Here is a 15,790-nt window from a genome sequence, read left to right as displayed (position 1 = left end):
TTATTGAACCAGATAAAGTGATGCTCTATGTTTAAGATCAGAGAACAGAGGCAAGGTTGCTGTTTTGAACTAAGAAGAAAATAGATTATCTGTACTGCCATCCCTTCCTTTTTGATGTCTCTTTTTTCCCCTTTGAGACCTTGTTTTCTGCCTGCATCAGCGTGAGGACTGAGCCTGCCCCAGGCAGCTGCCCCGGCCGCTGCACTGCAGTGGGGCTGTGGCAGGATCTGAGAAGTCATCTTCCTGAAGTAAAGTGTAGCAGAATAGGGTATTTTCCACCCAGAAACCAAAACAATGTGCATTTGTGATCAGTTCTGCTTCTGTGCTCTGTGCTTTGTGTTGCCATTGGGTTGGTTTGCGATCTCAAATTAGATGGTGATACTTCTGGCAAAGGTGGAGCAAGGAGGATGTGCCATAGTATGAGTTTTCCTCTCAAACCTGCATACTAAATACGTTTAAGTCACCTGAACCAGCTCCTGGGGTAACCTGCTACAAGGGACTGCAGGTGTCTAGCAACAGCAAGACCAAGGTTCAGTGGTGGCTGGAAGATGCTGGGGAAGCTGAGGGGTGCCCCAAGCTCAGCCTATGTTACAGTGGCTTTGCAGACAGACTTTGTCTTCAGTCAGCCCCTCTATAAAATGCAGTTGCAAAGCTGATGTATCTCAGTGCACACTTTTAAGCTAACTGACATCTGGGAAATGCTCTGCAGTTCTCAAAAGAAATGAAAGAAAAAATGCAGACTTGCTCATGTACCTGGATCCAGCTGGTGACCTGGGAGCAAGCAGGGTTGCTCTGGGGCAGCAGTGCATCCATCTCCTTGTTTGTACATATCACTGGGCAAGATCTCATCTTCAGAAAGTAATGGTTATCATTTCTGTACATGTTGCCATCGTACATACAAGTTCACGTAACTGCATCAGCAAACAGGTGACACATTCAGAGCCTTCTTCAGAAATTTAAAATGAGTTTCAGTTCCTTCATGGCCTGAACAACTTGGGGGAACAACAAAAATGGCACATATATCCTAGAATCATAGGATCCCAGCCTGGTCTGGGTTGAAAGGTAACTTAAAGCTCATTCAGTTCCAACCCCCTGCACAGGCAGGGACACCTTCCACTAGAGCAGCTTGCTCCAAGCCCCATCCAACGTCAGGAGTTGTTTGATAAAGCTGGAGTTTGAAGAGGTGAAACTTTCCCTCTGGATCAGTTGTGAGCTTGTCCCTGAGCATGCCCTTTTTCAGTGAAGCGTCACTCTGGAAGTCTCTCTACATGCACAGCACTTCCTCTAAGAAATACGGGTATGTCACACGTGGTGCTCTGACTAAATCACAGCTTGAGTGAGTTTGTTGAATTACCTTTAATAATGCTTCTGTCCTAATAGCCAGCTTTGTTACAGGCTACGGAAATTAAAACCTGGCGATGTTTTGAATTATAGGAAATTTAAATTATTCTTCATGTTTGGCAATCGAGCCCCTATTACTGCTCGTGCAGAGGTTTTTGAGATGTTTGCATTTGTTCCAAGGCTGTACAGAATTGGTTTTGTCCTGTGAGTAACAGAAAATAGTTTGTCTGATCTATAAACTGTGAAGTCAGGTGAAAAATTGGCTGTTCCCACGACAGACCACATGTTCCTAACCTGAAAGCTCAAATGATTTGTGGGTATCTGTGTTTCAGGTGATTTGTAGTGCTAGGATTCATCTTTTTCATTTAGTGAAACATGCTGTTTGACTTTGCCTTGGTCAGTTATTACAGGCTAGTTTGCAGTGTGGCAGCTCTCTGGAGACCCTGCTCATAGCTACTCATTGGCCTAGAAGAAAGGATTTAATGATTTTCTACTTCCTCTATGTTTGGTTTTAGGGTGCAGATATTTTATAAATGTGAGTCAAACTATTTACTGGTGACACTTTACAAATTTTCGCTCTGTTTAATCTCTGAGTAATGTTTTTAGGTTCATATATGTTGTGGCCTTTGGCATTTTGGACTAACGTATCTCAAGGATATCTTAGAGCATTTTATCTTTAAATGGATTCTATATTATTTTGTAATTTCCTTGTCCGAAAGTTATGCCAATCCCTTAAATAAAGTCCTGTCCTTCCTAGCTTACACACACCAGAAGCGTAGAGGCCTCAGAGGGAGCATACTCCTTGTGGCATTAGCTGAAGGCTCTGGTGACATGCCAGCCAAAGAGCAAAGTGAATTATATAGCTTCTCTTTGGGTGCCAATAGAACTTAATTATATTAGATAATAGATCTCAGTGCTTTATAAAGTTGCCAGTGGCATTATCCCTTCTATAGAGCTCTGTAAAGTCAGTCACAGAAGTGTCTAAAATCAGAGACTGGATTTGTAACTGTGATGGAAATGGTGTAGATTTATAGACTTCTTGCTGTAATCATGACTGCCTTCATCAAAATGGAGAGTGTTCCCTTCAAATTCCTTGCAGTGTCACACACAAAGGAAGGTGGATGTGTTGTGAGAAAACCAGAATCTTGAAGACCAACTAGGGATTAATCTGAAATTAATACAGATTACTGGTTGCACATGTATTGCTCTCCTGGAATTAGTGTGACAGAGGGGCAAATCCCTGTAGTAAAGTCAAAGCCTGTACCTTATAGTAATTGAGCTCTAAACTGAGTTTAAACTTCAACTTTGGAGCTGAGCTTTGATATGAGTTGCCTTTAACTTCCTTTACCTGGTAGATTTGGTTATGGAAGGATTTGTTTGGAAGAGTTACTTTTATAAAACCATGCTCATACATGAAATCTCAGTCATTTCAGTATGGTTCGTAAAGGTTTCATTAATGTTTCCTTCTGAACACATCACACAGTGTAACAACAGTATCCATATTCATGTAAACTGTGTGTGATTTCTTTCAGATGATGTCCATCCTAATGAACACCATCATCTTTGAAGACTGCAGAAATCAATGGTCTGTGTCAAGACCGCTGCTTGGACTTATACTTCTCAATGAGAAAGTGAGTATTTAAGAAATGCCACCGGATTCACTCTTCACATGCCCAAATAGTTGAAATAATTATTGTATATAGAACAAAGACACCTGTTGCCCTGATTCAGATCCCCCCTCTCTTTCCTCGGGATCTTGCTCCATTGTGCTGACGATAGGAGTGAAGAGTAGGGTTCAGCTCATGTACTAAGTATTTCCCAGATTAGTTCACAGAGCCTGAGCGGCTTCATTTTGATGAAGAATCCTCTGAAACGTCCACCCCAACTTTCAGACCCAAGCTTAGGTCATGCAAGTACATCATTAACCTTTCTGTAATAAATGTTATGTCTTCACTTTTCCAGAATTAAGCAGGAATAGGAGTTATGCAAGCTCATCGGGCTTTTAGATAGAAATCTGAAACAAGAACTCTGTGGAAATCACATCAGAAAAATTGCTTCCTAGAAAAAAGGGTTAACCAGTTTCTTTTTCTGAAAGGTTTCACAGGAACAGCCAGCTTTGGGGGGTATTATCTGAGTGCTTACACTTAAGTACTCGCATTGATTGCAATTTGGAGTGTATGCATCTGTGGCAGATTCTGTAAACCAGGAAATACTCTGCAATTTGCCCTTTCAATAAAATCTGAAGCTATGAATTTGGATATACCCATCATGTTTCCCTGGTGACTTAATAGAGACGATAGTGTCTGAAATGGAAACCATCTGAGTAAATGAATGCAAGTTGATCTAAATGTGTGCATTTTTTGTATGGCAAGGCATTGTTTGTGAAGATCTTGACCTGTTGTATGCACCATACTTCAGAGCCAGCTCTAACTTTATTCTGAATTGCCTTATCTCTTGGGCAGTCACAAGCCTCAGTGTATTACTGCTTTGGAGAATGAATTGTCTATACAATAAGAGGGCGCTGGAAAAAAATAAGACACTAAGATTAGCAGCAACCGCATACATTAAAATTCAGCCTGAAATCCCAGCTATGGAAGGAAACTAATAGAAGAAGAAAATATATCAAGAAGGGAAGCGCTGTCTCATCATTCACCTGTGCTGAAGGATCCAATTTTAGCCATATCCAACAGCACTGTCATTCATCTTCTTGGTGTGTTATTGTGATTTAAATCCAAGCTCTATAAGAGAGAGCAGTTCTTTTAAAATGATTGAGAGGGAATAAGGGCAAATTCAGTGTTTAGGAAAACTTTATGACATCACAATATTATACTTTACAGATGGAAGCAATATTTCCTACTTTGGAAGGAAAACTAATCATTTTCTATCTGCTCTGAGTCACTGCATCATTATAAAAGTGGGAAATAAGTAGTTTTGTGCATTCCCAATCTTGTTCAAGACGACACTTTTGTTTATATAATGCTTCTGATTTATAGCGTGTAAGTATTAGCCTGACTACATATTAATTATGTGGTTTTGATGCTTCAGTATAAGAAGAAATTAAATATTTCACTTGAAGATAAAACCACGGAGCTGTAAATCATAAGAAATAAATTTGTGACTGGCGGAATATTCTTTTTACTGAAATTAGACTAGTTCTAATGATTATGTGTTTCGCTTAGCAGACATGGATATGTACAAGTACCTTTACTTATAAACAAGTCTTACATTTCTTCTGGAAGGGTGGAGAACAGGAAATAGAATTTACAATATTTGTATTGCCCCTTTTGCATCAAGGTTATTTATTTCGTGTTCAGGAAAAGTAGGACACATACTTTTATATGGCAGTAAAAGTCATCTTTTCTTGACTCATTTCAGTGCACAGCTGGTTCATGTATTGGAAATGAGTTCCTTTATTTCAGGTAGGGTCTCTGTTTCTGCAGTTCCTGAGGTAGCAAACATACGTTTGCCATGTTTTACTGCTTGTTCTCTTCTCTTGTGTTAATGAGATCTTCTTTGCCTGTAATTCATCTCGAAGGGAAGACATCAGGTTTACTTGGGGACACACAAAAACTGGGATTTATACTCTTAGCTTGTGCTACAAGGGATAATTATGCCAAAATGGGAATCATACTCAAGAGTCCAATGTAAAACAATGCTAAATCTTTTGAGACAGCATCAGCTTAATATGAAATGGGATGGCTGCACTTGGCTCCTGACATTGTTTCTGCACTGAAGTGCAGCAGCAAGTTTAAATCCTAAGCGCAAGAGGTTGGCACAAAAACTCTCTGCATCCAATAATATAGCAACCATGTCTCCTCCTTGCTGTTGTCCTTCAACCAAAGAACACAAGCATTCGAGTGTACAGGCAAAAGTGATGTTACTGCAGAGAAGCCCTAGAAACCCCAGGGCTCAGAACAGCTCCCCAGTGTTGAAATGGTGATGTTGTGGGATGCTGTAGTCATTAATGATAGGCAGAAATTGGTGTTAATACTTTCATTTATTAGGTTGAATGAAGTTGTTCTTGGAATGCCTGTTGTCTGAAAACAACTGCGGACACTCGGCAAGGTCTCGGGCTTGTGGCCTTCTCTACACTGAACCCTGCATTTGTCACCTTGAGACAGGGCTTTTGGGAATGTGCTTGTTGCAGGCAGATATTTCATCTTTTACAGCAGCCCCCAGGTGATTTTCAGTTTTGAGTTCCTAAGTAGTTTGGGACCCAGCTATTTGATCAGCTGCTGCCTTCACTTCCAGTACTGTTGCAGTGGTCAGCAAAGATGCATAATACAGGATGTTTCTGGTTTAAAAGGAACTGGTTTGAGGGCAAGTCATTTGCCAAGCAGACATTAAAGCAAACACTTCCTATAATCCTGCTGAGTTGTCAGGGTTTAGTATTAGTGTTACGGTTTTACTACACTTTCTTTTGTTATCCCATACTGTTTTGTGTGTACAGAAGAGCTGTAATTTTGATGGAAAAGATGTGTTTGATTTGAGATTTGTTTAAGGTTTAACCCTGTTAAAGGTTTTAGAAGAATCTGGCAAACTAATCCCAGACTGTTGTGCTTTCTGACACTCTGTGACACCCTCAAGTTACTTTAACATCAAATGGCTACTAAATTTTGCATACGAAAACCTGATTTTCAGCCTATTTTTAACAAGCTATCTTGTTACACACCTGAAATTTGGGGAATTCCAGCAATGTTCCTCTTGACTGCAATATCAGACTGCTCAGAAACTTTGCCAGGTACTTGGGCACAGCTTCATCAGAATGGTTCATTCTCCTCTGAATAATTGTCTGTATCAGTGCTTATACCATGGATGTGCTTACGCCCAAGGCCATAAGACTTTGACTGACACAGCCAATATAATAAAGACTAAACAGGATTATATGACTTGCTTGGCTATAGTAGTAGGGTAGTGGATAACACTAGAGGTCCCCTCCTGCTCCGTATTTCTAGCCTAAACCAAAATTTTCCTGAGGTGATAAAAAGTTCTATTTTAACTGTCTATAGATCTGCCAGAATATGATGGGAATAGTAATATAAAAAAGTCATACAGATTACTTAGCTGCTAAAGGAATGAAGGTGAGTCTGCCTTGTCACAGCACTGAAGCAATTAGAGCCCGCAGCAAAGTGTACAAGTTTGCACCATTCTGAAAGACTTGAAAAGTGGTCAAGGATGTTTCTGACACCTCTCTTAGGTGGCTTTCTATGCTGGAACTGCTTAGGTGGCCAACACCAACTGGAAAATTGGCATGTCACCCAGTACCACTGAACTCCAGTCATGATACACAACTGATTCACTGCTGGTGCAGTCCAGGAAGGCAGCATCTGAAACCCAGTACAGATAGAGCTCTGTGTGCTGCCTGCCAGGCTCCTCTCCTAGAGGGCAATATAGGAAGCACTTGCTCTAGAGTGCTCCAGGTGTAGGTGAGTAACTCTGGGTTTAGATTTCCAAACCTCATTTTTAATGTTCTCTGCTTTGCCTATCACAGTACTTCAGTGAGCTGAGAGCAACCCTGATAACCAGCCAGCCTGACAGCAAACGGGAAGTCCTTGACCAGTGCTTCAGGAATCTAATGGAAGGAGTTGAGCAAAACCTTTTGATAAAGAACAGAGACAGGTAAGTAAATTGGAAAAAATAAAAGAAAAATGGAAAATTTAACTGGGAAAAAATACAGGAAATATTCCAGGTAGCCATAAACTGCAGTTCCTTTTGAAAGAGGCATAATACCCTATCAGAGAATTCATCCCTAGACTTCACAGTTAGAGCCTGAACATTTGATAATTACGGATTTTCTTGGTCAGAAATGTATTTCCTAATGTAATCCAAAAGTCAGGGTTCGCCAGGCTGCAGCTGCTGCTTTTTCACTTGGGAACAAGCTGCCTCATTTCAGCAGGTGAGCCTCAGAGCTTCCTTTCCCAACCTTAAACCCCTCTGATAAAACACTTGCTTCAGCCTCTGTCAGTGCTGCTGCTCTGGAATGTTTTTTTCTTGCTGCTGTTGGAGTCAAGCAACTGTCTGTGGAGTGGCAAGATGAGAAGGGATCCAGTGGGGCCACTTCCTCATGTACATAAATGAGGCAAGGAATTCTTTAATACTTTTTTAACATGAATTACAAATCCACCCAATCTTACCCTCATTTGAAAAATGGAATAGAAAACTTCAAGAAAGCAGTGGCAACGTTTTCTGCATTTAATGTTCACACTATCATTTTTTTCCCAGCTAGCTGCATTTTCTCTTCATGTGCATTATTCAACTAAAGCAAACCTTCAAATTATAGAGACCCAAAATTCAGACTGTGGAGCTTCCTGGGAAGCTTGAAAGAACCTGGAAAGGGGCTTGGAGAGAAGTTACGGCTAAAACCATTTAGTGCTCTTATTTCTCTGACTTATTCCATTTGTTGGTGTGAAAATTATGTTGAACTTGTTTAATTCTCAAATAGTTTTGCATTAGTTATGGTCTCCACATTTTTATTTAATTTTCTTATTAAATTCTGGTATTAAGGGTGCAAGTTCCTTATGGCCTGAGAGTAGATGGTGCCAGAGACAGGGGAATTTGGAAGCAAACCCAGAGAAACACAGAGATCATATCTACGGCACTAATAAATCAGACAGACTTTGTGTGTAACTTGTGTTCTGGATCAGCAGAAAACCTGGGGAAATGGCAGAGAGCCACCAGGAAGGAGGAGAATGCCTGTTAAAACAAAGGGAAAACTGAGCTGACCATGGCAGGCTGTAGGATGTAGTCTGGCCTTAGAGCTGTAACTGCCAAGGGGATTCATTTGACTTGACAGTCCTTCAGGATTTAAAAATTAAAAACTGAGTAAAACTCATTCTTACAACTAGTTTCTTAGTTCCATAACTGTTTATATTTATTGAAGGCAAGGAGTCCTTAAGGTAACATTGTTTTCTGAGAAAAACAGAAATGATGTGCATGTTCTCTGAGCTGCCCTATTCTGGGAACTGCAGGTGTGAAGGACAGGGAAGAGCTTCTGTCTAAGAGCTCATCTCAGTCTCCCCTCTGGCAGGTTAAAGCCATTCCCCTTGGCCTGTCCCTGCAGGCCCTTATCCAAAGCCCCTCTCCAGATTTCTTGTCAGGCCCTTTATGCACTGGAGCTACTCCAAGGTCTCCCCAGAGCCTTCTCTTCTCCAGGCTGAACAGGTTGAATCCAGCTCCCTGTGCTCTCCCTGTTTATGGCATGGACAGAGGCTTTCATCTCTTGGACTGCCAGCAGATACTAGATTTGGCAAATGCTAGCTTCAAATATCCATGGATTGAAAGGGGATTTTCACGTTGAAGCACTGTGGAGTCCTCTCACATAGGCAGTGGTGCGGAAGCTCTCGGAGAGCTTTTGTGGGAGCACAGGCAGGGAGGAATGGGTGCAGGTGTTGGGGGATAGGCATGATTCAGTCGAACAAGCAGCTCGTCTGTCTCAGTAGCATCCGCCTGTCTAACTTGGGAAGACTTTTAAGCCATCACTTCCCCAGCAAGCAGCATGAGTTAATATGATGGCTTTTCTGTTTTCAGCTGTTGATTTGTAATCCTGCTCAGATCTATCCTGTGGAACAGGAGGCTTCTTTTAACTGTGATTGTTTAAAATTGAGCAGAAATCAATTTCCATTAGTAAGGAAATAAGCACAAACGTAAAAAATTATGAATAGAATAAAGAATAAACTCCTAATGGCATCCTGTATTTCCACAGCATCCCCCGGTTTACCACAGTGCTAGATGTACCCATCCACTGCAGTGCAGTGGGGGCAGGCAGGAGGGGTTATTACCCCTGGTCCTGCACAGAAACCTTTGCTGAGATCCCATCAGTTTTCCAAGCACCTGTCCAAAGAGTCCTTTGCAGGAAGGAGCCCTAAGGAGCTGTTCTAGGGAAGCTCTATTAGCTTCATTATAGTGAGCCAGCAAAGTCTGATGTAATTAAAGCAAATAGCATTGAGGCAACAAACAAAAGAACATTTGAAAAGCCCTAAATGCAGGGTGTGATACATGTCTGGCATTGTGAATCTTGTTTTGGTGTGGTTTTGGGTTGGTTTTGGCTCTTCAAATGCATACATGAGATGTGATAAATGGCAGTTAAACTCTGAGGTAAGGATAGGCCAAGGGAGTAGATGAGATTCGGGCTGTGACACAAGCTGAGTCAGAGCTGACACTCAGTCCTGGATGTGATGGCCACCAGACAGACTTCACGTCCTGCACCTTGCTGCTAGAGAACTGTTAGGGTGTATTTCTGTGAGTTCATTCTGTGCCAGATGGGTGATGGTACCACGTTTCACTGAGAGACAGGTTGAACTCTGACACCACTCACAAGGGAGGAAGGTAGGTGGAGAAAGCCAGGCCTTGATGGCCATCTGGACGTGTCCCAAAGAGACCATTGCTGGAGGTTTGAGAGAAGTGACATGTTCCAAGTCACAGGAGATGGAAAGGTTTCTTGTTGCATTGATTTCCCAGCTGACTTTTAAAATGTTCCACGTTTTCACACGTGGTAGGCTGAGTTTCTGATACTGCCCATACATGTTTACGTGCTTATTGGTATTTGATAGGACTGGTTTTGAGAGCACCTGGTGATCCTGTCCGTGAGATTCCCTCTTGTTTTCCTTCTCATTTCAAATTTCCATTTTTTTTTTCTTCTTATGTTTTTGCAATAAATCTCTCACAATATCCAGTCTCCTTTAATCAAACATTTGGCTTTTCCTTTTCCCAGGTTCACTCAGAATATGTCAATCTTTCGCAGAGACATGGCTGAAGCCCTGCGCAACGAAGGGGCCTCGGATCCCGTTACTTTAGATATGATGAGTTAACAGTGACGGTGGGACCAGAGCACTGACTAACAAACCAGCCCTGAACGTTTGGGGACCCACTTACATTGTTAAGATAGATTTTTGACCCTTGTGAAAACTATTTTTTTAATGTATCTTTTGCCTTTTTATATGTCTGGCCTAAATGTAAGGATTTATAACAGTGAAAATGATGGAAAATCTGAGTTTGAAGAACGTTTTCTGCCTTTCTTATAAAAATTTATTATCCTGTTATTTTATCTTCATGGATCAGTGTAGAAACTACTTACCCAGAGAACAAAATAAATATGCATTCCTTCTAAACTTGTATCAGTTAATGATTCTCAGCTCTACACATAATAGTAAATAATATCTCATCAGTTAAGAACTCCCCAGCTCACTCTGAGGTCGTATTTGTTTGAACATGAGATGAAAGCCAGTACAAATTTTATATGACAGCTTCCTGAAATAATAAAATCGACTATTTTTTTCACAAAATGTTATATATTTCTTTTCAGCACGGTTACTGACAATGGGGACAACAATGTAGAAGGCTAAAAATGAGCATTTTAAGCTTAAAGTGTAGTAAGAAAACAGAATGTAAGCACAGAAGAAAATAAAGTTGTTAAAACACTGTTTAAAAAGAACACAATCTATCCACCACTACAAAAAAAGCAAGCAAATAGTTACAGAGGCTTACAGCCCATGTGTAAGCAGCATGTGGCACAATGAAGATGAATTTGTGCGTCTGAAACAGCAGCTTCAGCAACTTTGTCTCCACCTCTCAGGGGACGGTAAGTTCAGCATCTACCAGAACAAGATCCCTCCCCCAGTCCAACGCTCACACTGGAACTCACGACCCTGGGCTGTGGGAGCCATCAGTGTGGTCTATGGTGGGCAGGAGTCACCGCGTGAGCTGCAGGAACACCCAAATGAATTGAAGCAAGATCTACCAAAAGCCTGAACTGTTTAAGCAGTAAGTTCAGGTAGTAGCAAAGCTGTTTGGTGCCGTTACAAACTCTTGGGATTGGTTTTGATTTGGCTTGGGGTTTTACTACTATTTTTTCTTACATAAATAACTGATTTAATGTTGTTTTTCACGCTTACATTTGTGCATTGAGTAATATTTCCCCACTGTTTAGATAAGAATGGGGATTTTTAATGGTGGTCAGCAGGGAGGAAAAGTTCATACCAGAATTTCTTACTGCCACCTTCCCGTTTTTTTCTTTGCAACTGTTACTTCCCTGCACATTTTGAAGTTGGAGGATCTAAATGTGAAAGGAAATAATACTGCTGGGCAGTTTTCTGTGTACTTTTAAGCTCAGCTGGAGAAAGTGTTTACTCTGCAGCCAGAGGCTCTGATTGCCAAGAGAAAATGGTCAACTGAGGTTACTCAAAAGCTGCAGATTTGGGGTGTTCCTACATGCAGCCTGGTGCTGTGTGCCGAGCTTTGGAAACTGCAGGAAGTGGGTGATCCTTATCAACACATTGAGCATGTACGGATTAGTGTGGTCATTAACTTTCCATTTTGATCCTTAAAGGAAACCGGGATTTGTGCTGCCAAATGGGATTTTAAAAGCTGCAGACCCCATCTCAGGAACACATATGGAGGTCTCGGGGTGAGCTGGGACTTGGGGAAAGATTTCTACATGCCCCTCGTCCATGGTGCCTCCGTGATGCTGCATCCCTAATGGCAGTTCTGATGCAGAAGCCCTCACATAGCCGCACAGCTCTGTGTGTTGGTGTCGCAGGCTCAGATGATAGCTGATGGGTTCTGTGACTCCACTTCCTTTGCCCAGCAGTGGAAATAAGTAGTGGGTGCACACCATGAGTGTGTGCTCACACACCAGCCCATTTCCTGTTGGAATCTGAGCTGAAGCTTGGCATACTGTAAAGGAGGAGCCTGTGTCCCCATAACTTGGCACTGAGACTTTAATACTTACTAACTTGCTTTAATAGTTAATAACTTGTTTTAATACATGGCTACAGACTCCCAGGAGCACTCGAGTGCGTTTCTGAAAATTCCCCTTTAATACACCCCTTGTTATAACTTACAAGTGAGATTCTGAAGAGCATCCTCTAAACTGGTCAAGCTCAAGACGTGTTTGAACAGCGTTTCAACCTTGGTTAATGCCAACAGGAACTTTTTTGGAGTAGCTGGTGGTATAAATACACTTGCGTTTAGGTTAGGAAATGGATAGTATAGCAAATAGGGTGGTTTATGGCTTCAGATTCTTTGTTGAGAATCTTTACAATCAGCTTTTGAAAAGGGCGCTGTCGAAGTGGGTACGGCTCAGAATTGACTCGTGTTTACAGAGCAGGTGTAATGCCTTGTGTGTGTTTTATAAGGACAGAATTGCCTTTAGAGGGGGTGGAATTTTATTTCTCCTTTTAAGGAAAAAAAAAAAAGGTTGAAACAAGGGAATGGGAATGTCAGGAAGGAGACACCTCTCAGACCTGGAGTGTTGTCATCGCGGGAATCTGATGGGAGCCTTGAACAATACAGTCTATTGGAAGGTGTCCCTGCCCATGGCAGGGGGTTGGAACTGGATAAGCTTTAAGGTCACTTCAACCCAAACCAGTCTGGGATTCTATGACTCTAAACCAGGTCTGATTCTCCCCAGAATGTGTTTTATATCATCACAGTGAAAAGCACCAACTGCTGAATCCCAGGTAAGTGTCTGCCCCCCTGCAGGGAAGAGCAAACTCCCCTAGAGCAGGCTTCACCACCATGCTGGAGTAGGCAAAGGCAGCTTTCCAGGGGAAACACAGTTTTATTACCCTGCCCTGCCTGCATAAGGAGGCTTTGAACAAAGTCAGCCCCGGTATATGCACACCTTACAGAACAATCCTTAGACTTGTTAATGTTTTATTGTAGCACGAGTTTATGATGACAGCAAACCTTTCAGACTGCAGAGGGATAACACGCTTCCTTGCCATATTAAAAAATAATGTTAGTGTAGATTTTATGTCCCATAGTTTAGGCTGCTGTTAAGAGGCGCTGCTTTGACAATATTCTTTTTGAGGTTTACAGAAAGCATAATAAAATATGTAAGTTACATTTCTACAAACAAAAGCCATAACATAAGTTATTTATAAGCGTGAGATCCAAACCGTATCACGATAAATAAACCTTAATGGATACCTGTGGCATCCATCCTAATGCAATTTGCCCAACAAAAGTCATATTTAGTAGGAAAACCTGGCAGCAGCTGCCTGTTGGTGTATAAAATAAGAATGAAAGAGAAGGAAGCTGTGTAGGAACACCGGCTGCTTTACTGGCTTTAGGCTCAGCCCTGTGCTACCTCCCAGCCTTCTCCTCCTACCCGGGGCTGGTGCTGCTGCTCGGGGAGAGCAGATGTCTGCATCGTTCAGGATTTGTCCCCGGTACTAGGACATTCCCTGCCGGCTTCACTGCAGCCTGAGTTTACCAGAGCTGGCAGAAAGAAATTGAGCCCCATGTGCCCGTCGTCCTCAGCTCTCTTCCCTTTGAGCTGTGGTTCCTTCCCCAGCGCTTCTCCTGGACCTTCCCCATCTCGTCTCGTCTCAGGCATTCATGGACCAGTGCATAGATTTTGAACTAAAAAAGAATTTTGGCTTTTTTAATACGATGTTTAAAGTCACCAGCCCCATAAAGATGTGCTTTGAAATGCGAATTGAAACCACGAAGCTCGTTCATCCTCCCAGGCTGCAGCCACCTTTTAACTGCTCTCTCTGAGAAGGTTTAACTGTTTCCCTGCACCGAGGTTTTATCACCAGTCAGCTTCCATTCACTCCAGCTCCTCCACACAGGGGAGGGAGACGGGGACTACACTTTGGCTGATGGGGAAGGGGCTGATGAGGGCAGCCCTCAGCCCCCCCAGCCTGCCTGCACGGATGGAGCTCTGCTGGCTGCAGCCAGGACGGGTACAGCCCCCCGAGCTCACAGGAGAGGGCAGAGCAGGGCGGCCTTTAGAATGCTCCGCACCGGAGCTCTGCCTCGGGAGAGGCGGCCCTGCTGTACCCCCTGCGGGCTGACGGGACCCAGCACCCGCTCTGCAAGCACCAAGAGCCCGGTGCCTGCCACGAGACCACGGCCACCGGCACCCCGGGGGCCTTTCCATCCCCAGGATGTGCAGCGGGGCCACTGCTGTGTCCTGGGGGCTGTTGGCTCGCACCCAGGGGTTAGCCCCGGCGAGGAGGACCCTGCAGGACAAGGTGCAAGGGTGAAGACCACATCACCCCCCTGCCCAGGTGTCCCCTCGGGTGGCTGCAGGCAGAGCTCAGGCAGCTGCTTTTGGCTGTCCCCTCCTCCTTCCCCTTCCCATGCCCAGCTGCAGAGCACCCGTGCCCCTCTCCAGCCTGGAGTCCAGTATCGCCCTGCCAGGCCCGCAGGGATGCTGCTTCCAGAGCCACGGATGAAGAACAACTTTTTGTGTCCCCTGTGGTGCTGACTTCCACTCGAATTGTATGTATCAGGGATGTGCTAAACACCCAAAAGTGTGCCGGGTTTGTGCAGCAATACCCATGGAGAACAGGCTGTGGAGAACAGGCCTTGCTCAGAGATCTGCTGCCAAAGCCAGGAGCTAAAGCAGAAGCATCTCAGCATCTGCTGCTACTTTCTCATGCAGCAAGATACGCTGTTCCCTGTCACCCTATGGGAACAGACAAAACCTGGAGCAACAGGCAATGCCTTTAGGGGGCGGCAGGTGCCTCCTGCTGCCGTGCTGGGCTCTGGCAGCAGGCTCAGGCTCATGTGGCTCCTCAGCTGCCCAGCATTAGAGACCAGCTCCCAGCATGTGAGCTCCTGCATGTTAAAGGAGGGTCTGAGGACCACAGAGGGGTCTGAGGTGAGCACTGACATAGCCTTTAGTGTCCTGTTAAAGAAAAGGGATTTGTTTGTGGCAGTGGAACCACCAGCGAGGAAGCATAAAGATGCTGCTGAGGACCGGAGCTGTAGGTCAGACACTCATCAAAACCCTCTTCCTCTAAGCACTGGCTTCCAGCTGCAGGCCGTACCTGGGGTGAGGGTCGCTGTGAACACTGCAGGTCCCAGGCCCTGAAGGAAGGAGCCTTTGGAGAAATTGGAGCCTCTGGACCCCTGGCCGTGCAGGACAGTGTGCGAGGGGCACAGCCCAGGATGTGCGCAGCAGAGTGCTGCGGAAGAGGCAGTGTGAGAGGAGCTCAAGTGCAGAAGCGGCTGAGCACATGCACGGGGCTGGATATTGCTCTGTGGAGCTCCTCGAGGCGGTACGAGGACCATAAAGCACATGCTCAGCATTTCAGGTGCGATCAAGCCCTTTATAACGACCTGGGCTCTCGGAAGCCCCTGAGCCTGTTTTCCCATTGCGCTGTTGCAGGTTGATTTGCTGCTGCTGTCCTGCAGGATGAGCTCTGCAGGTACTGCAGCCCTGGGGACTGTGGGGGCACCTTCTGGGTACCAGCATAAGGGGTCGGGTGCCCACAGCACTTGCACCTCTCCCTGCAGCTGTGTCAGCAGCTGCAGGCTCGGTGGCTGTTCAAAGCGAAGGGCTCCCAAGCTCGGGGGTGGTTTCTCCTCTCCAGCCGGGCACAGCATCGCAGCCGTGTGCGAGCACCGCGCCGGACGCAGGGGGCGTCTTTAGCAGCCCCTTGGCCCCCTCCATCAGGGGCTGGAGCCCGACCAGCAGCACCTTGTGCACCCGAAC

At 44.3% G+C, this 15,790-nt stretch overlaps 1 protein-coding gene across 1 annotated transcript in view; it reads left to right on the top strand.

Moving 5' to 3' along the window:
- The window catches only part of RANBP17 (RAN binding protein 17), a 154,156-nt gene extending 143,708 nt beyond the window's left edge, over nucleotides 1–10,448 (top strand). The window contains exons 26-28 of the mRNA XM_061348402.1: nucleotides 2,874–2,972; nucleotides 6,833–6,960; nucleotides 10,052–10,448. Of these exons, the coding sequence (XP_061204386.1) occupies nucleotides 2,874–2,972; nucleotides 6,833–6,960; nucleotides 10,052–10,148 (324 nt within the window). The 3' untranslated portion in view covers nucleotides 10,149–10,448. The remainder of the gene's footprint in view (nucleotides 1–2,873; nucleotides 2,973–6,832; nucleotides 6,961–10,051) is intronic.
- Nucleotides 10,449–15,790: the final 5,342 nt, after the last annotated feature.

Source organism: Neopsephotus bourkii, unplaced genomic scaffold (genome assembly GCF_033783945.1).
Source record: "Neopsephotus bourkii isolate Nb327-2 ecotype Australia unplaced genomic scaffold, CSIRO-AGI_Nbou_v1 NB_357, whole genome shotgun sequence".
NCBI lineage: Eukaryota > Metazoa > Chordata > Aves > Psittaciformes > Psittacidae > Neopsephotus > Neopsephotus bourkii.
Note: the sequence above shows the minus strand (reverse complement) of the source record. Positions and strands in the feature narration are given on the sequence as shown.